The sequence below is a fragment of the Strigops habroptila genome, chromosome 4 (genome assembly GCF_004027225.2).
Source record: "Strigops habroptila isolate Jane chromosome 4, bStrHab1.2.pri, whole genome shotgun sequence".
NCBI classification, from domain to species: domain Eukaryota; kingdom Metazoa; phylum Chordata; class Aves; order Psittaciformes; family Psittacidae; genus Strigops; species Strigops habroptila.
Genome location: NC_046358.1, coordinates 34,249,895 through 34,268,350, shown reverse-complemented (window position 1 = coordinate 34,268,350; position 18,456 = coordinate 34,249,895). Strand labels below are relative to the sequence as shown.

The following is an 18,456-nucleotide window of genomic DNA, read 5'->3' as shown; positions in this document are numbered from 1 at the left end:
TCTCCCATGGCTGAAAGTAATTGGGGTATTTGTACTGTATGCAGGATTGATGTATGATACTTTTCCTTGTGTCTGGCAGGTTGTTTATAAGAATAATGACATTCGTCTGGAGCTGTCTCGCTTGGCACGGATTGGTGATACTAAGATGAAGATCTACGGGGAAGTGAAATTCATATGTGAGAATGTGGCTACACTGGATCCCATCAGCTTTGAGACACCTGAGGCCTACATTAGTCTGCCTAAATGGAACACCAAAAGGATGGGCTCCATCTCATTTGATTTCCGGACCACTGAGCCCAATGGACTGATCCTTTTCACCCATGGCAAGCCTCAGGAAAGGAAAGATGCCAGGAGCCAGAAAAATACAAAGGTAGACTTCTTTGCAGTTGAGCTTCTAGATGGAAACCTCTACTTGTTGCTGGACATGGGCTCTGGGACCATTAAAGTCAAGGCCACCCAGAAAAAAGCCAATGATGGAGAGTGGTATCATGTGGATATTCAACGAGATGGAAGATCAGGTAGAGTCATGACTTTTTCTCAAGTGAATTCATCTTTCAGATCAAGACCTAGGGCTGTGTATTAATTCTGAGAACCTTCAAGACCTGTTAGATATGAGTCACCTTCTTATGAAAACATCTTGTGGTGTTTATCCAGCAAAGCAAAGATGTGAATGGCTAGGTTTTCATTAAATGCTTAGTATAAACTTTGGATAGCATATCACAGGGGCAATCTAGTAATATTTTACTCACAATCTTTAGATATTTCTGGACCTATCTTTGCAGTTATAGTGATGACCTCTTTGTAGGCCACAGTAATATTTAAGATCCTTCAGACTGATTATTATTTAGTTCTTAGTTTGAGAAATTCTCACTAATCTACTTTGGATTTTTGTTTAAAAATAAACTTAGTAAAAACTAACTGAAAACTTATTGCTGTGACCTAATATTACCATTTTCTCCTGGATCTTGTGTCTTTAAAGAGCAGGGGTTTGGGATCTTGTCATAAGGAAAATAAGAGTAATAGGCACAACCAGTGACAAAATTATAGTGACAAATCAACATTTTAATCCTGTTCTGTTTTCTTTAGTATCTTGTAGTTTTCCATTAGGTTTCTTTATTCTCTCAGATGCCAAATTCTAATCTTAATATCTGAGTCGACATTCAGTGGATATTCGTTTGTTTCCTCATAGCTTCTAATTTTCAAAAATGTGTTTTATTACTAATAATATACCTAGCATGCAATTACCAAGAGGTATTTTGTTTGCTTCTAGTGCTAGGTATCTAACCCAGTGGTAGCTAACCTACTCATGATGTACTGTAAAATTGTTCAAGGAAACAAAATGATCAAATACTGTAACTTCATCTTGAGAATATGTGAACAATTGTATTTGAATTCTTCCTGAACCACTGAGATCTCAAAGCCTGGCTGTATGTCCCTTCAAAGGGAATTTTGCTTGCATTTGCAAGTGCTTTTGGAATTACTCTGGTGATCTCCACATGATAGCTTTCAGTCTATAATTTTATGTTTCCAGTTGCTGACTGCCATCACTAGAGAGAACTCAGTGCTAGAATTTGCTTCCCTTGAGTTTTCAAAAGAGCTGACTTTTAGATACCATGCAAAGCCTAGCTGTTTGAACAGGTCTTTGCCTGAAGCTAGTCTTTTCTTTGATGATGTGAGGAATTTCTTTGTATTTGGCATAGTGCTCTACTAGGACTTAATATGTGTTGTTATATATTGCTATCTCTTGAAGACATCGATAGGAGCATTTTATAAAGGAAGCCATAAATAAATAAATGGAGCTTTGATTTCTTTAGAATTGCTAAAATTTAATTAACTTCCAAGGATAAACTCAATTAATTGCATTCAGTACTGCCTTCAGTTTTGCTTCCTCACTTGGGGACTGTCTGGTCCCTGGAGAAGCAGTTGCAGAGGGAAAAGAAACAAAAATGACACGAAGCTCCATTTAAGTTTGTAAAAACCTAGGAAGAGGGACATATATTCATTTGGACTAAGAGGCTGTGACAGACTGCATTGCTACTTGGTGGATGAGGCTGTAGGAGTGACTTATTTGTTGCTTGGTAGGGAGGTTTGTGGTGTTCTGAACACTGATGAGAGGTAACAGATTTTGAATTAAAAGCACTTTGCTCAACAAGAATGAACACACCTCTATGTTTTTGTCTTTTTTTCTTTTTTAATTGCATTTTCTGCTGACAGTAAGTGCTGTGTTAATGGTCCTAATGACTGATGTCTTGTCTCCCCAGAAAACCGTGATACTGGCATTGATTTCTTCACACCATACCTTTAGCAAGCATCAAACACTCTTATCCAGTGGTACTTTTGGTAGGTGTGGAAGGAAGTTCAGGGTCTCTTAATGTTTAGTCCTTGGCTTTTCTCCCACATGTGGACCAGAGAACAGTTACCTCTTGGAGATTTTTTTCTTTTTTTTTTTTTTGGATGCCTGTCATCTAGAAACTGAACTGAAATAATGAACTTACTTAATGTAGGTGACAAAACAGCCATTTGTGTTTAATGAACTAGGACCTAGAGGTTCTAATTCTCATTATTAAAGCAGCCAGGCCTTTATTAGGTGTCATCTCTCCCCTTCTTCTCATTCCTATAACAGTCCAAAACTTCAGGTTCTGCTGAGATGGGTAAAATAGCCTGAAAATCCAAATATCCACCACTGCAACGTACCAAGACAGGAGTGCACATGCTGGGGAAGCATGGCAGTCATGCTCAAATAACCTCTGGCACCTCTAGTCCCCTTAGGTTTTGTGTATGCTTCGGTCTGTTCCTTCTCTCTACTCTGACAAAAGCAGACAGCGTGGGCATGCACACCTAGTTTCCTGTAACCTTTCTGTCCTTGAGGAAAGCTCCTACAAAGTGTCCACAAAACCTGTCGCTGTTTCTAGCCGGTGAACACTGGGCGGATTACACAAGACACCGTTTTCAGCTGGCCATTGGCTACCAAACACACATGGTGTCCCTCCCACTCAGACACTAAAAATCTACTGGAAAGATCTGGTTGAGGGTTGCATCAGTGCACTGGTTTGTATTATCAGTTTTGCCCTCAGTAACTGGGGTCTTCTGGTCTGTTCCTTAGCCCTGCACCAAGTGCCTAAGTGACTGGAAAGGAGATGGCTAGATGCTTCTGATTTCTCATTATGGGATTTGATCTACCTAAACAGAGTTGGGAACATGGGATTTGGAAAAATTAATAAAGAAGGGATGTCAGCTCATGTGACTGTTCCTTCCTAGGGTCAGTTCAGAATTTCTCTATCTCAGGAGCTTGATCTTAAAAGTGCTGTGCATCTGAGCTAGTACCATCGCCTTACACAAACAGCTGCAGGGTACAAAACACTGGCAGAAAGTTTAGGCTGCTGGCTAGGTTATTTCCTTTGATCATCATCTCTCTCTCTCGCCAGGTTTTACACTTTTCCTTGGTATCCGTTATTTCTTCTCTTTTGGATGTTTCTTTAGCTTTGTGTTTTTTGCAGGTTGTGTTTGCTTTCCCTGTAAGTAGCAGCTGTCTGGAGCTCAGCCGTCTAATATTTTAGACTGTTCTGGTCTTTTGAGTAACATGTACTCCACATGCTGCTTTTGAGGAGTAACAGCAGAGATGCTGGAATGGGGGCTCCGATCCTGTGGCTTCGTGACATGCTGCTTTTATGACTGTAGGTGTATTGTCACATCTTCTCTTTTCCTACTTTGTAAAAAGGAAAATGTCTGTGGTGCTGCAGCTTGTTTTTCGGAATGATTCATCAAATAACAATGGTTCTCTTTGAGCCTTTAATTTGTAATGCCTTGGTTGCTTCTGGCACTCTACTGCCTCTGACATTATTCCTAAATTACTACTGAATATCACACACATGAAATACCTTGTGTCTGTGTCATACGTGCTGTTCTCTAAGACAACACGTATTACAGCTGAAGTAAAAGCATGTGTACACAACTGCACTTTCTCACAGAGAAACAAAATAGAGCTAACCCTATTAACTAAACTCTCTCACCTTATCATAGGGGTGTATGATAAAAATGCAATGATGTGAAATTAATCTTAAAGCTTGGATAGCTGTCTCTGAGGACAGATATCTTAATAACAAGGCAGTTGGATGTGGTGATTTACAGCCAGGGAGAGTGAACTGCTGATTATTCGCTGTGTGTCTGGTGGGCAGATGTCCCTATCACAGAAGCTGCTGAATGCTTTTCTGAAGAGTACACTGCTCTCGGGTGTGAGATCTGCATTATGTTCCCTGTTTTCCTTTGATTGAGCTGTCTGACTTTAAACCAATCACTTCATTTTTCTGCACCTGTTGCCTGTGTTCTAATTACATTTCTGTTTTATATGTTCTAATTGTTTTACATGTTGGGACAATTTCTTGAAAGATAGAGGAATGGCCTCAGTGCATTATGCCCATGTCTTGCTTGGACCATATGGAAGCTACTAGTTATAATAATAACAGTTCTACAGAGATAACCTTTGTCTGTCTCTACCTTAATTTTTCTGTTTCTAAAATGGAAGTTAGAATACATAACTTCCTTTGTAAAACCAAAGAATAATTTATTTTGGAACAAACTTTTGGAGATATCTAGTCCAAACTCTGCTGAAATTGAAGCTTTCTTCAGGGCCATGTCCAGTTGTGTTTTGAATGCCTTCAGCATGGTTATTCTTCAGCCTCTCTGAGGTTTCTGTTCCCATGTTTGATCTCATGGTCAAAATGTTTTCACCTCATGGTGAAAAATGTTCCTTTCTCTGGAGTTGGAGTTTCCCTTGCTGCAACCTGTGATCAGTCTCTTGTCACCCGGCCGAGCGGGTGCAAGTGCACGCTGCTGACTTATGTCCAAATTGTTGTCCACTGCATCCCCAAGTCCTTTTCTACAGAGTTGCTCCTTACCCAGCTGGTTTCCAACCTGTACTTACATGTGAGGTTGTTCTACCCCAAGCATAGGACTTAATATTTATTGTTGGTTTATGTCAAGCATTTCTATCAGTCTTTTACTCCACCTTGTAAAGGTTTCTCTGCTACCACCTTGTGTTTTCTCTGCATCCACCATTCCCCCAAATTTTGATGTCCTCTACAAGCTTGATGAGGGTCTGCTTAGTTCCATCATCCAGGTCCAGTTTTGGAGGTACTGATGAAGTATTTTCTAGAGAAGCTATGTAATGTCAATTAATACACTTATTTTTTTTCTCTTCATTCCTGATACCATCAAAATCCTGTATGTTCTCAGTAGGTCTTTGCTTTGTTGGATGAATACCATTGAATAATGCTCAGTTTTTTACACATTATTAGTTAACATTGAATTGTTATGCTTGTGTGCTTATAATGCAAGTTGGGATACAAACAATGTGATGATCAGTCACTGTGTAGAAGAATTCATGGCCTGTGGTTCAAGAGGAGAGGGAGCTGTGTGGTGTGTGGAAGACACTATCTCTGTTAGAAGTTCATCTGGGTAGGGAGGAATCTTCATTTTCCTTCACTGAATCTTAAACCTCACTCAGTTATTGGAAAAAAAGTGAACTAGACTGAGCCTGTAAGTAAAAGTGGTAATGTCTCCTTATCCTCCTCATTTAGGTACGATATCAGTGAACAGTAGACGCACCCCATTCACTGCCAGTGGCGAAAGTGAGATCCTTGATCTGGAAGGTGACATGTACCTTGGTGGGCTGCCTGAGAACCGGGCAGGACTCATCCTTCCTACAGAGCTCTGGACAGCGATGCTGAACTATGGCTACGTTGGCTGTATCCGAGACTTGTTCATCGATGGACGAAGCAAGAACATCCGGCAGTTGGCAGAGGCGCAGAATGCCGCAGGAGTCAAGTCTTCCTGCTCCCGCCTCAGCACCAAGCAGTGCGACAGCTACCCATGTAAGAATAATGCTGTCTGCAAGGATGGCTGGAACCGCTTCATTTGTGACTGCACTGGCACCGGCTACTGGGGTAGAACATGTGAGCGAGGTAAGCTGAATTTTCTGACCTCAGTTACACAGAGATGAAGGTATGCAGAACTAGAACAAAATCCAGTGTTTCCATGAGACTTTTCCTGCTCTTGTTGGTCTTCCCAATGCTAAGTTCCAGTCCCTACTACTTCTCTGATCGTTTCCTTCCAGTCTTTCCCACCTTCATTTCATAAGCTTGCCTTCTTCATCTGCCACTTCATTCCCTAAGGCTTCTGAAAAACCTTTTCTGCAGGTTCCAGAGTTTCTTTGGCTGAGCGTGATTTGTCTCCTAAGGCAGAAAATACCGCTGCATGTGCGAAGTCTCATGCAAATTACTGGAAACAGTACCAAGTGTGAATCTGAGTTACGGAGATTTTTCTTCCATGGGATAGACAGCGTATCCTGGTTTTGTCTAGTCTTTCTCTTTTTTTGCATAATAGGGTTTCCCTGATGGCTGTTCATGGGTAAAGCCAGCTAATGAGATAGTGTTAACAGCAACATGTCTCCAAGTTCACCTCTGATGAGACAAATCTGTAGGAGGTGTCAGGAAATTCCCTGCACCTTATTCTTACTCATTTAAAGTAAGATTTAAAGATTTTAAGATTTATATGATTTAAAGATTTATGATTTGAGATATGAAGCAGAAGTAGTGCTGGTATAGGCAGGCAAAACGTATGTATTCTAGGTCACATGGAACAGAATTTACTAATGTAAGGTATCTGAGCTATGTATTTCTCAAATACCAGGTGGCTCCATTAACTGTTATCCTTATTGTGCTGGTGCCACCCTCAAAATGAGGGAAGTGAGTGGTTCAAAAAAACCCCTAAACAAACAGATAGGGCTAAGATCATTGAGAAAAGAAAATATTCCTTTAAAAGGTTTATTCTTATATTGAAAACAATCTTTCTGTTAATATTTGGCCATTGTATTGCATTCTTCTTGAACTGGACTCACAGTACACCCAAGAATTCACTGTATACTGTTAGCAGAGTCTTAGGGCTTCCATCCACTTCTTTCTATTACCTTACTTGGCACCATGGCCTAATGGTTATAGCATGTGTCTTAAAATTGGCTGGTGCGTAAGGGGAGGAAAGAAGGAGCAGGTTAGCTCTGTTAATAAGAGACAGCTATTGACCCACTTTTCCTGTCTGCCATCTGTCATCTGAGGAGGGCTGACTCTTTACTCAGTCCTTAGACTTCTGTCCTGTAAAGAGAGAGGAGTGTAACTCTTGGGTTTGCAGCCCAAGATGTAGGATGAAGGGTTAAGGGGCAGGGGAACCTAGAATAAGTAATCTTCGGTGCCTGTTGGTTACCAGGAAAATCACTCTTTATCACAAAGCAAAATACGTACTTAACATTTCGTTAAGGTACTAAAAATACAGAAGGCATATGTACAACTCCAGGAGAAGAAGCAGATGATTCATTTGTTGTTGGTGGTAAAGTCTACCTCCCATTTTCCCAGGTACGGCATTTTTACGTTTATAATGCTGTATTTCTCATACATTTTATACTTTGCCATATGAAGGACTGCTATAAATCTATAAGGAACTCAAAAAGGAAATTACTTATGTCATAGTTAGGAAATAGGTTTGGATTCCTTTTATTCGTGGTGAAATAATACAAATACACGGCATTCAGTATATCACCTATATCTAAAGCCTGTGGGAGTTTGTTCTGTCAGTGAAGTAACACCTCTGTACCTTCAGCAAGTTACACTGGATGCAGTACAGACTTTGGTTGCAGAGGTCTGCTCAGTCAGTACTTCTGTGCAGATAGAGAAACCTTACTGCGGCTGCAGTCTGGGAGGGTACAGAGCAGAGAACTGCTGCCAAGGCCTCAAATTCATTCTTACAATTCCAGTATCTCATCAGTCATTCAGTATTTGCAGTGATGCAAGCAGACAAAGTTGTTTTCAGTCTTAAAGTGCCCTGGCTTCTAGGGGTACTGAAGTCCCTAATTACCCTTCCTTGGGGTAATTGAAGTTACAAAGAAGAGATGGGGTGAGACATGGCAAAGACTAGTTCATGTCTGATACAACTTCCACCCAAGGAGCAGGGTATGTCAGGGAGTCAAAAAGGACTGCTCTGGTTCTTTTGTTAACTGTATGTTTTTCTTGTACTAACTAGGAAATGTTCTTGGGAGACAAATTGTGAAGGCTTCTATGGGGTATACTTATATTCAAGTCCTTGCTGTAAAAAGTAGAGTAAATGAACATCAGTGTTTGATCCTCAGAAAGGCTGAGACAAAGTACCTCATCTAAACAAGACTCTCTTTAGTCTTCATAAAAGACTCTGTAGCCAGTGGCAGGTGACGCAGAAGGGAGAGGAGATGAAAGTGCAACGGGATTCATGGGCAGAAGTTCTCAATGAACATAGTCAGGCTATGAGGCTAAGCAAAGGCAGCAGCAAATGCTGGCAGTTTGCAAGATGTGTCTCCATTTCACACCTTCCACCACAGGCTGGTAACGCACCATTAGTTATTTATTTTCTTAAATCCTTGAGCTCCCCGTTTTCTATCATCTTCCCTTATGGTTCTCTGCTACCCAGTCTAACTCAGTGTGACAATGTTGGAAATCATATGTGAGAAGAGCCTTTTCGAGCCACTGTTAAAATTAAGGAGCTGCTGAAAACAGAGCAGAATTTGGACAAGAAACTTCAGAGATACTGCAGTAGCTGTTGGAAGAGAGCAGTGGCATGGCCAAGCACCAGGCCAGGGAATAAGATTCTGTTGGCTTTGCAAGTGGCATCAACTCAGCTAAAGCAGTATTGTGACTTCCTTCTTTAGATGCCTTGAATAAGTACTCTAAGATTAAAAAAAGTAGAAGCCTGGCAGTGAGGACCTGTGCTAATGTTTAAGTTCCTTGTGCAGTCAGTGGAGTGAGGTAGTTGCTTCTTAGGAGAAATTCAAAGCAATAACATGATTTACTTGCCTCCCTTTGTTGATTTGCCTTTTATTGATTATGTGCAGATTCTGGTCTGATAATTCAGTGTTGCTGCGCTCCAGAAGGTAACTGTGCTGTGAAGGAATTGATAGTACCAAGCTGCCAAGGCTACCAGACTGACAAAAAAGGATGTCTTGTTTGGGGTGGGGGTATAAAGCAAATAGAAAAGAAGCTACTAGACAGGACACAATCCCTCCTGCAAGTGATGTTCTGAGTGCTTTATAATGTGGTAATGATCTTGCCTCCCCCTGCTCCCTGAGCTCTCCTGCGTTCCTGTTATATCTGATTAGAATATGTTTGGTGGAGAGCAAGGTTTAATCATGCCGGCAAGACTCCTAAACTGAAAGGTAGGTTTTGGGTGTCTCTGAAATGAATGGCAGGCACAGCAGAGTGGATTTGTGATGGAAGTTATGATTGCAAGTACATATTGAGGCTTTATATTGAGTTTGCCAGGCCTTGGGTTGTGGTGTGTGGGGCATTAGGGGGAAAAAAAATAAATCGTTGGAGGTTGTACTTCTGGTCGTATTTAGTCGTTCTTGAATCCTAGGGTTTTAGAAAGGAGTATCAGAGAACAGTGTATGCAGTGCAGCCTCTCTGTTCTCAAGTGCATTGTTCCAACAGGTCTGCCATTTTGCTAATTAGTTTGAAATAAAGGACATAAAATACCTGAAAGCCTATGGGAATGCTTCCCAAATGCTTTCCGGTCATCAGAGATGGGGCAGGCTTTGGGAGAACTGACAAAAAGGATCCAACACAATGGGTAGCACACTTCCTCCTGTTGCATGTGAAGAACCTTCACACACTGAACCCTGTAGAAATTAGGGTGAGTTGCAAGTCTTGTCAGCAAGATGAGCTGGAGGGCTGTTACAGACAATGCAGTAAGGTGGGAAGGATGCATTGGTGCAGCTACCTGTGAAGGATCTTTAGTGTTTTCTAAGTACTTAATGTACTTAAAAAGCCTTTGGCTTCTAATTTGTTAGTATTTGACATCAGTTGCAGCATCAGGTCACTGCAGCCCTGTGTTAATTGCACTTAAGGTGTTAGAGGTGGGAGTTGAATCTGGTCGTGGAGGATGATGTACTTTGCTGTGATAACAAAGTACCTCCTCACAACCCGTGAACTTTTCTGAAAAGGACCCCAAAGCCCTGGCATTAAACAGGCAGGAGGAGGGGAGTGTGTGTTATGTTCTCATTAGCTATTTTCTATAGCTGCACTGAAAATTCCATGGGTCAAGAAGTTGCATGAGGTCTATTCTACTACAGATCCCAAAGGCTCTCTGCATGCTTTCCTTCTACTGAAACACTGGGAGAGGGACTGCAGAGGGCAAAAGCTCAGGAAGGATGCAAAGCAAAAGATGACTTAAAATCAGATCATTTTAGGCCAATGAAAATCAAATCTTGTTGTTCACTCACTTTTTAATGCTTTCTCCTACTTAAGTACCTTGATTGGACTTTTAATTTTTATTAAGAGGTATATACTGATAAAATTAAAGAAAGCAGGTTGGTCTGAGCTGCTGGCCATTTAAGACTGAAATAAAAGACATTGAGGTTTAGATTTTAAACCTTTGAAGTTAATTGCTCAGAGCTGCCTGAGTCCTTTCCAGGTAACAAAAATAAAAGTCTTGGTCTAGCCTTTTCCTTTTGCTGAGCTGCGCCCACTGTTTGTTACAGCAAGACAGAGATAGCTCACTCCAGTTCTTCTCCCACGGGCTGAAACCAGTGTCCCTTCGTGTTTGGGTTTGCTCACAGATGGATGGTTAACATCCTGAGCAAACCAGGATTTTTCTGTGGTTTGTGGCATACTGTTTGTGAACAGTGTACCTGCTGTTGGCAATGCCAATGTTGAGCATAGGGCTACGCATTTTGTTACCTGACAAGTACCTTTACAGCAATGTTTGCTAAGAACAATTTAATGACAACACACATCTGTCCCTTATGTATGCAATAAATGGAGTTGTTCTAAAATTAATGGTAATAAGAAATGCTACAAAATCATTTACTACATGGTTTAAGTGTTGCATGCATTGCTATCTCAAGTACAGGTAGCGGCATAGATTTCTTTGTCATTTCAGTGAGGATGTTTGCTGATGATTCCATATTTGAAGGTTTGTTTAAAAAAACTCAAATGTGGTGATGCTTCTTGGACTGTCCAGATCTTCCGAGCCTGCAGTGTAATGCTAAGTAACTTCTGAAAATAGATTTTCTTATAGGACTGACGGTTCCCAGGGGTGCTGGACACATTAGGAGAAAAGCCTTTGCCGCAGTGTTTTAGTGCTTTTAATCCTTGCTGGATCTTGAATATTCAAAGACTTTCCTAAAGTCAAAACATCAGTGTAATTTTTATGATTTCATGAGATAAAGTGAAAGATGTTACAAATCAGATGGTCTGTTCTAGAGCTTATCTGTTCATTGACTTACTAGTACAGATAGGTCCCTATTGTACAATTTCCCAAAATGTCTCCAAACTGGAGAAAAAAAGTTTCTATCTGAATTTAGCAAAAGAGTTCACACAATCCCTTCACACCCATTTCAATTTGTTCCATTAAATATGATCTCAGACATGTTAGCTTTTGCTGAGGGCATTTGTGCGAGCAGTTCGTTTTCTCACTTGCCATCAATCCATTTTCAACACCTGTGGCTGTTCCCTCTATGGCTGGCCCAAGCAGCTACTACTGTGGTATATGCTGTACACAATTCTTATGCTCAAGAAATGCAGGCCCAGGTTTTCTGTGTTTAGCTGCCTCATATCTCTCCCTAATGGTTGGGTGTCAGAGCAGGAGGCTATTGTTGGTTGCATAAGTGCTCGATTATTCTACTGTATTAGGCTTGTATGTATCCTCCATCTCTTCATCCTTCCCTTGCCTTCCATGGGGTAACTTCTAACATTCAAGCAATTCCCAAGATGCTCATGAGATGTGCTAGCTCCAGTAAGGACATGGCAGCCAAGGTGGGGCTTGTAAGGGGAGAGAAACAATATGAAGGAACAATTTTAGTGTGTCTCACTTCTGTGGATTTATATTGTAATCTTTTCCACTCATCATAACTTTGTTGTCCATAGATGCATATATTCAGTCAAAAGGCACTCTGAATGTACGTTTCTTCCAGCACAAGTGATGCCATTTCTTGCCTTGTAATGCTTTTGTGATATCCTTAGTACAGAAGAGTGTGGAGTTAATTCTGCAGTCAGGGTGATTACATCTTTTTAGGAGAAGATCATTTCATGGTCTTTAGGCTGTTGAACTTTAACTTTGAAGAGTCTTATTGATGTGGCAATCTCCACCAGCATCTGCTGAGCAGCTGGAAAATCTGAGACTGTATAAAAATCAAGTGATTGTCTCTCCTATATTTTATAATGACATGGGTATGATTTTTCGTCTGTGTTCTTTCCTGTTTCTTCATCTTGTCTCCATCATCATATGCTCTTGATATTTAAGGCCACTCCTGCCTTCCATGCTGCATGTGAGTCTGCTAGTACTCCAGGTGCTCTTTATCTCATCTGAATATGGTAATTGATGGCACAGAAGATAATTTCTGCTGTTTTTCTCTAAACTTCTGTGTTTCTATCTGTTCATTGCTGAGTGTAGCTTTCACAAGGTCTTCCCAGTTCAAGAAATATGATTATCTAAAACCGTATTAGATTTTGTGCTACAGTCAGCTCCTGTGAAGAGCACTTGAACAACAAAAAAAGATGTTGATGGGTAGATGAATAAGGACATTTGGTTAATGCTTTTTAGCATTTTATCCTTTTGTTAGCATAGGCCTCTTCTACAGGACTAATATTGTAGTGGTGTATGTTTTTTTATCTGCTGGTTTTTAAATGGTAGCTCAGAACAATGGCTTCTTAATGCAAGCTACAAAATACACCTTATCTGTAAGTCAAGGCATAATGCTGCTCAGATAACTCTCAGATTAAAGGACATCTTTCTCACAGCAGGTCAGTTTTGCCTGAATCACACTGTCAGGGGAAGGTAGAATTTACTAAAACTTGGATCATTTGAAGTGGTAAGTCACCATGAAGAAAGGAAATACTGTTTCACCTTTTCATCCTAGTTTTCCCAGGTAACTCCCAGCAAGACATATAATGGCGTGTATGATCACATGTATGATTCAGAATGTTCCTGTTTACTCTGAGAATGCTCCATGTCTGTTGTGTTATGTCAGGTGTCTAGAGATGAACTGATTACACTAGGTGCAAGAGTCACTTCAAACTACATGGTATCTTATTGCTCAGTGGCTGATCTCAGTCTCTGTGGCTTCATACGCCCCTTCCTTTCCATACCCTCGAATCAGACCAGTTTGTGTTTCTGCTGAGACTGCCAACTGTCCCTACAACTAATGGTAATATCTTGATGGAAGTGGCCAGGAGGAATTAAATTAATTTGTCATGAAAAATTATTTCCAATATTTAAAATTGCTATATAGACCTTGGAGATATTATCTGTGAAATTAGCTTTCTCTATCTCTCTGCTTTGCCCAGTCAAACCCATCAAGCTGAAAGGCAGGCACTAGCACAGTGCATTTTCTGTCTCATTTCTCCTTCTCTATTCATCTCGGGGAGAGAGGAAAGGCTTGGTATTCATGATATTCCCTTAATTGACTCTCTTTCCATGTGGAGATAGGCAGTCCCTTGGACACTTTGATTGATTGCGTGAGTCTATTATGTGATATGGAAAGAATATGCAAAAGCAGAGCCATCACCATAAGCACAGAAAGGTCCTGCTTGGTGATGTATATTGGCTTATCCCAATCTGCTTGGTTTCTCCGCCTTCGCTTACACACAGTTAATCCACAGATCTCAGGGTGGTCCTGGTGGATCCACTACCACTACATACCAGACTCCAAGGTACTGCTCTTTAGAGAGAAACTATTCTCCCTCTGCTAAAGGGTCTGAGAATGCATAAGGGAAAGATAATTTTCATTATCTTTATTTGCTTCCTTATCAGCATCCTTTCTTTTCTGTGTAGTTGAGAAAAAGGAGGTTAAAACTGGGAGATAAAGTGCAGAAGAGGGAAACTGTATGCTGATAAATCAAACCTTGGTACGAGTTTCAGAGTGACTTCCTGCTTCGTCATGATTATAGGTGGGGTGTAGGTGGATAGGTAAAATGTAAAACTCAGGAAATATCTATCATATTAATGCAAAAGTCATCCCACTGAAGAGGCACAGCCGCAGGGAGGATATACAAGAAAAGCTGCCTTATAATAATGATGATGATGATGCATCCATGGGTCTTGAAGAAGCCGGATGAAGTGGCTAAGCCACTATCCATCATATTTGAGAAGAAGTCATGGCAGTGTGGTGAAATTCCCACTTCTGGAAAAGGGAAAACATAACACTCAGTTTTACAAAGGAAAAAAAGGAAGACGTGGGGAACTACAGGCTTGTCAGTTTCACCTCTGTGCTGGGTAAGATTAGGGAGCAGATCCTCCTGGAACCTATACTAAGGCACATGGAAAATGAGGAGGTGATTTACGACAGCCAGCATGGCTTCACTAAGGTCAAATCATGCCTGACCAATTTGGTGGCCTTCTGTGATGGGGTTATGGCATTGGTGGATAAGGGAAGAGCAGCTGACCTCATCTACCTGGACTTGTGTGAAGCATTTGACACTGGTTCTCTTGTGGTCAGCCTGGTCCCTTTGGGTAGGGGTTTTCTACCATCCAGATCTTGTGTTCTTTTGACCAATTTAGCATTTTTCCATTTCTGAACAAGGAAGAATTGTAATCCTTCATGTTATGATACTGCTAAAGGGAGAAGGACAGGGCAGGTTGGAGTGAATTACTGTTGGAAGTTGTGCCAAAGCACCAGAGTTTAGGATTTTAGGATTCAATTGGAGACTTGTGGAATCAGACTTTTCAGTCTGACTACAGGCCACATTTCAAACTGCTGAGAAGAGTACGGTATTTTAAATAGTGAGGTTTTATCCACTACCTTTTATTAAATGAGCAAAAATGCAAAATGGCAATTCAGCCCTCAGCTGAAAAGCATGTTAGATCGACAGCGCAGTCCTAGGCTTGTGCTCAGAATGAGAAATATACACAGAATAGCTATTCTTTATACACCTTACTCATCTCTAAGAGCAGTATTTCCATTAGAGATTAGAAGGTAGGTCAGTTTTCCTGATCTGCCCAGTCTTTGATAGAGCTGCTAAATAGTGTGGTGAAATAAGGAACTTTTCTTCTGTAGCTCTGATTTCCTCTCTGTTCCTTATGTGACTGCTGAAGACAGAAAGAGCCATGAGGCAGCTTAGTGCACCCAGCCCTGGCAACAGAGCAAGAGGCGGAGGATTGAACTGAGCAGGACAAAATGGAGTTTGTGATGATTTCCATATGAACAAGTGATTGGCAAAAGACAGTGTTCTGTCCTCTTGTAGGACTGACCAGCACTGAATTTTAGCCTCTCCCTCCCTGTCAGGTGTTACTGGAGGATGATTTAGCACTGCAGCCGAGGTGCTTGCCTCAAAGCTGTGTATTTAATAATTCCAGCTTTTCTTCTTGGACACAGGGATGGTCAGCTGAGGATATGGTTAGTGTAAGGCATAGGTAATAGTTGGCAGTTCACTTTTCACCAGTCCCAGTCTGATGCTGGGAGCACTGCTGTGGTGTGAAGGAGTTATCATTAGCCACCTTGGTGAAGGCGGTAGAGATTGTTCAGAGTTCAGCGGGATGGAGATTCACTTCTGTCCCAGTCTGTCACCCTCTTTTTCACTGAGGCAACATTGCAGTTCTGTTTCTTGTTCAAATGCTTGTATGCCATTCACCTAAGCCTGTCGGGTTCCTTCTGCCACCTCACCTTCCAGTCCAATCAAATTTTACTTTTCTGTCTGGTGTGGAAGAGCAAGGAATGTCCTGGAAGATTTCTTGGGATATGGGAAAAGGGGATGAGGGAAGGAATGAATAGAGCTTTGTCAAACAAAAGGCTGGTGTCTTTTTCTTGTGTCATTTTATAGCCTGCAACCTTTTCAGGTAAAGCAATTAGGCAAAATGAAAAAGATTAAAAAGGTGATTTATCATGATATTTTTTAAATGGCTCACTTTGGGTTTGCTTTATCTTTTTATTTTTTATTTAAAGCTGAAGGCACTTGGCCTGCTTTAAAAAAAAATCAAAATCAGAACATGAAGAAACACCACAAATAGCCATGTCGAAGAGTAATGAATCCAGCCAGATAGAAGGACTCGTGTCGAAATAAAAAAGGCAGAAAAGTGTAGGCTGGAATTGGTATTGACTGTGCAACGTGCACAGTGCTAATGGACCTGCAGAAGAAACAAGAACATTGCAGCCATAAAATGAAAACCTGGTCCTCTGTGAATACAGATGAGAGTGGGAAAGACAGTGCTTTTATGGGGCTGCTTTTGCATACACGGCCTCTTGAGCTAACCTGCTTATAAAGTCAGAGTGACAGGCTGTAGATTAGCAATCAGCATCCTCATTTAGCCATTTCTCCCCAGGTCGATTTACACTGCTGTGATTTCTCTTTTCTTTTGTCTTTTCCTGCTGGCTGGTGACTGTTTGCTGAGCCCAGCTCTTCTCTTTTATATGTTTTGTTGGCTGGTTTGTTTTTGTTGTTGGTTTTTGGTTTTTGTGGGGGTTTTTTTTGTTTGGGGTTTTTTTTTTGTTTGGGGTTTTTTTGGATTTTTTGGTGTGGGTTTTTTTTGGTGGTTTTTTTTTTTTTTGTTTTTGTTTTTGTTCTTTTGGTTTTTGTGGGGTTTTTTTCAGTTTTGTTTGGTTTTGGTTTTTTTTTTTTTTTTGAGAGAGAAGACGTAGAAGTTAGGAAGCTGCTCACTTACCCCTCTTTGTGTGTGTTGCCTACAGTTCATACCAAGTCTGTGCCAAGGCTCAGTCAGTAGGTCTTCCAGGAGCAGCAGCTTTGGAACAACTGCCGTGTGCCTTCTGCTGAGAAGTGTTGTTTTTCCCAGACACCCGTTGCTCAGATTAGGGAGGGATATTGGCCTGTATCCACTTGATCAATATGCTCCATCAAAGAGTTAATCGACAAAATCCTATTAAAACAGTGTGATACCCTTAGCTTTCTTCTCCCATTGAAAGGGAGTGTCCTGGTAGGTGCAGAAGAGATTGTGCATGACAAGAGCTGTAACTCGGCATTTTCTTAGGTGCCTACAGGTGGCTGTGTATTGTTTTTTCCTGCTTCCACATTGCTTCTGGATTGCACTTTTGAGTAACTCCTTGGTGAAGGCTACCCAGGAGGGCTTCAGGGCAGAAAGAAGGAAGGGAGATTTGGGGGTCCTGGCATTAGTCTTGTTTCTGTTTGGGGCTGGAGATATGTTCAGTACTGAGATGAGACAGAACCGTTCAGGCAATGAACTGTAACCCATCTGACACTGATGAGACCATATTTGAACACTGACAACAGATTTTAGGCAGCTACTCTGCTGTAGTGATGTGGGGCCCTGCTGCATCTGTGAAAACCAGAGATGGGGACTCGGGTGAATTCTTATATCCTTGTATGTAGATAACACAAGGAGGAGCCTTAAAACTTATAAGGAACTGGCAAAGTCATAGCTGGGAGAAAGCCAATAAGTTGCTGACCTCTCTACCTGTCTGGACTATCAGAATAAGCTAAACAAACCCACATCAAATTGTTTATAAGGGTGCAAAATGATAATCCAGTGAAACAAGTGCCATTTTTGCATATATACGGAGTATTTTCAAAAGATATTAATATCATTATCATTTTATGCATTGGGATACTGTGATATAGAGCAATTAAGGTACCTACAGTAAGATTCAAGATTACAAAAGTAATTAGCCACAGACCCGTGCTGAGGGGCTTGCATTTACTTTACTGGGATTTAAATGTCTGAATCGAAGATATCAGATTATTTAGTCATTAGACTCTTAGGCCACTAAACTACTTTTTCCACCTTGAAAACACTTATCTGATGTCTCTAAAATAATACTTACAGATCTCTACAGACATGGTGATATAGTCCTGGGGTATTTTATTAGCAGTTCCTAGATATAAATACTTTATATACTGTGATAGGATAGAGATAATCCGTATCAGAACCTGAGTTCCTTCATCCTTCCTCCTCTCCTGTTTTCCCACTTGGAAGAGCACTGATGAATCACTTTGGCCTTTCAGCCATGCAGTAATGAAAAGCTGATTACCGTACAGCTCCCATGGGTCAGCTTCTCTCTTATCCAGCATTGCATGCACTCATCTATCCTTCCCTGTGTGCCTGACCAGAATCCAGGGAACTCCAACTAACTAATACAAGGAGGAAGTTAGTAAAGATATGCTTATAAGACAAAACTGAAGTCATACAAGCCTTAACTTAAGGAAGAAATGAACATTAAGGAAATGTTATCTGACAGTGAGAGCTAAAAGAATCCCCTGGACCAGGGATTAAGGCACAACAAATGCTATTGGAAATTGGGCACAGAGCACCCTGTGCTACAGTGTGTGCAGTCCTGTTTGCTCTGCAAGACTGTCTGCTGACTGCTCCAGTGACAGTTGCCTGCAGGTGAACTGTGTGAGCATGGGCACTTGTGTCATGTAAATTCAGCATCATTGCTGGGCTAATGAGTGGATTTCAGAGCTTCATAAAAGTATA

At 41.0% G+C, this 18,456-nt stretch overlaps 1 protein-coding gene across 39 annotated transcripts in view; it reads left to right on the top strand.

The window, feature by feature from the left end:
* Positions 1 to 18,456, top strand: part of NRXN3 (neurexin 3) — a 997,539-nt gene that overhangs the window by 311,236 nt on the left and 667,847 nt on the right. For all 39 annotated transcript variants that reach the window (XR_003991147.1, XR_003991145.1, XR_003991143.1 and 36 more), the window contains 2 exons: positions 80 to 518; positions 5,577 to 5,960. Coding sequence is in view for 32 of the 39 variants with exons in the window: in XM_030484277.1 (XP_030340137.1) it covers positions 80 to 518; positions 5,577 to 5,960 (823 nt within the window). In the remaining 7 variants the exon portion in view is untranslated. The remainder of the gene's footprint in view (positions 1 to 79; positions 519 to 5,576; positions 5,961 to 18,456) is intronic.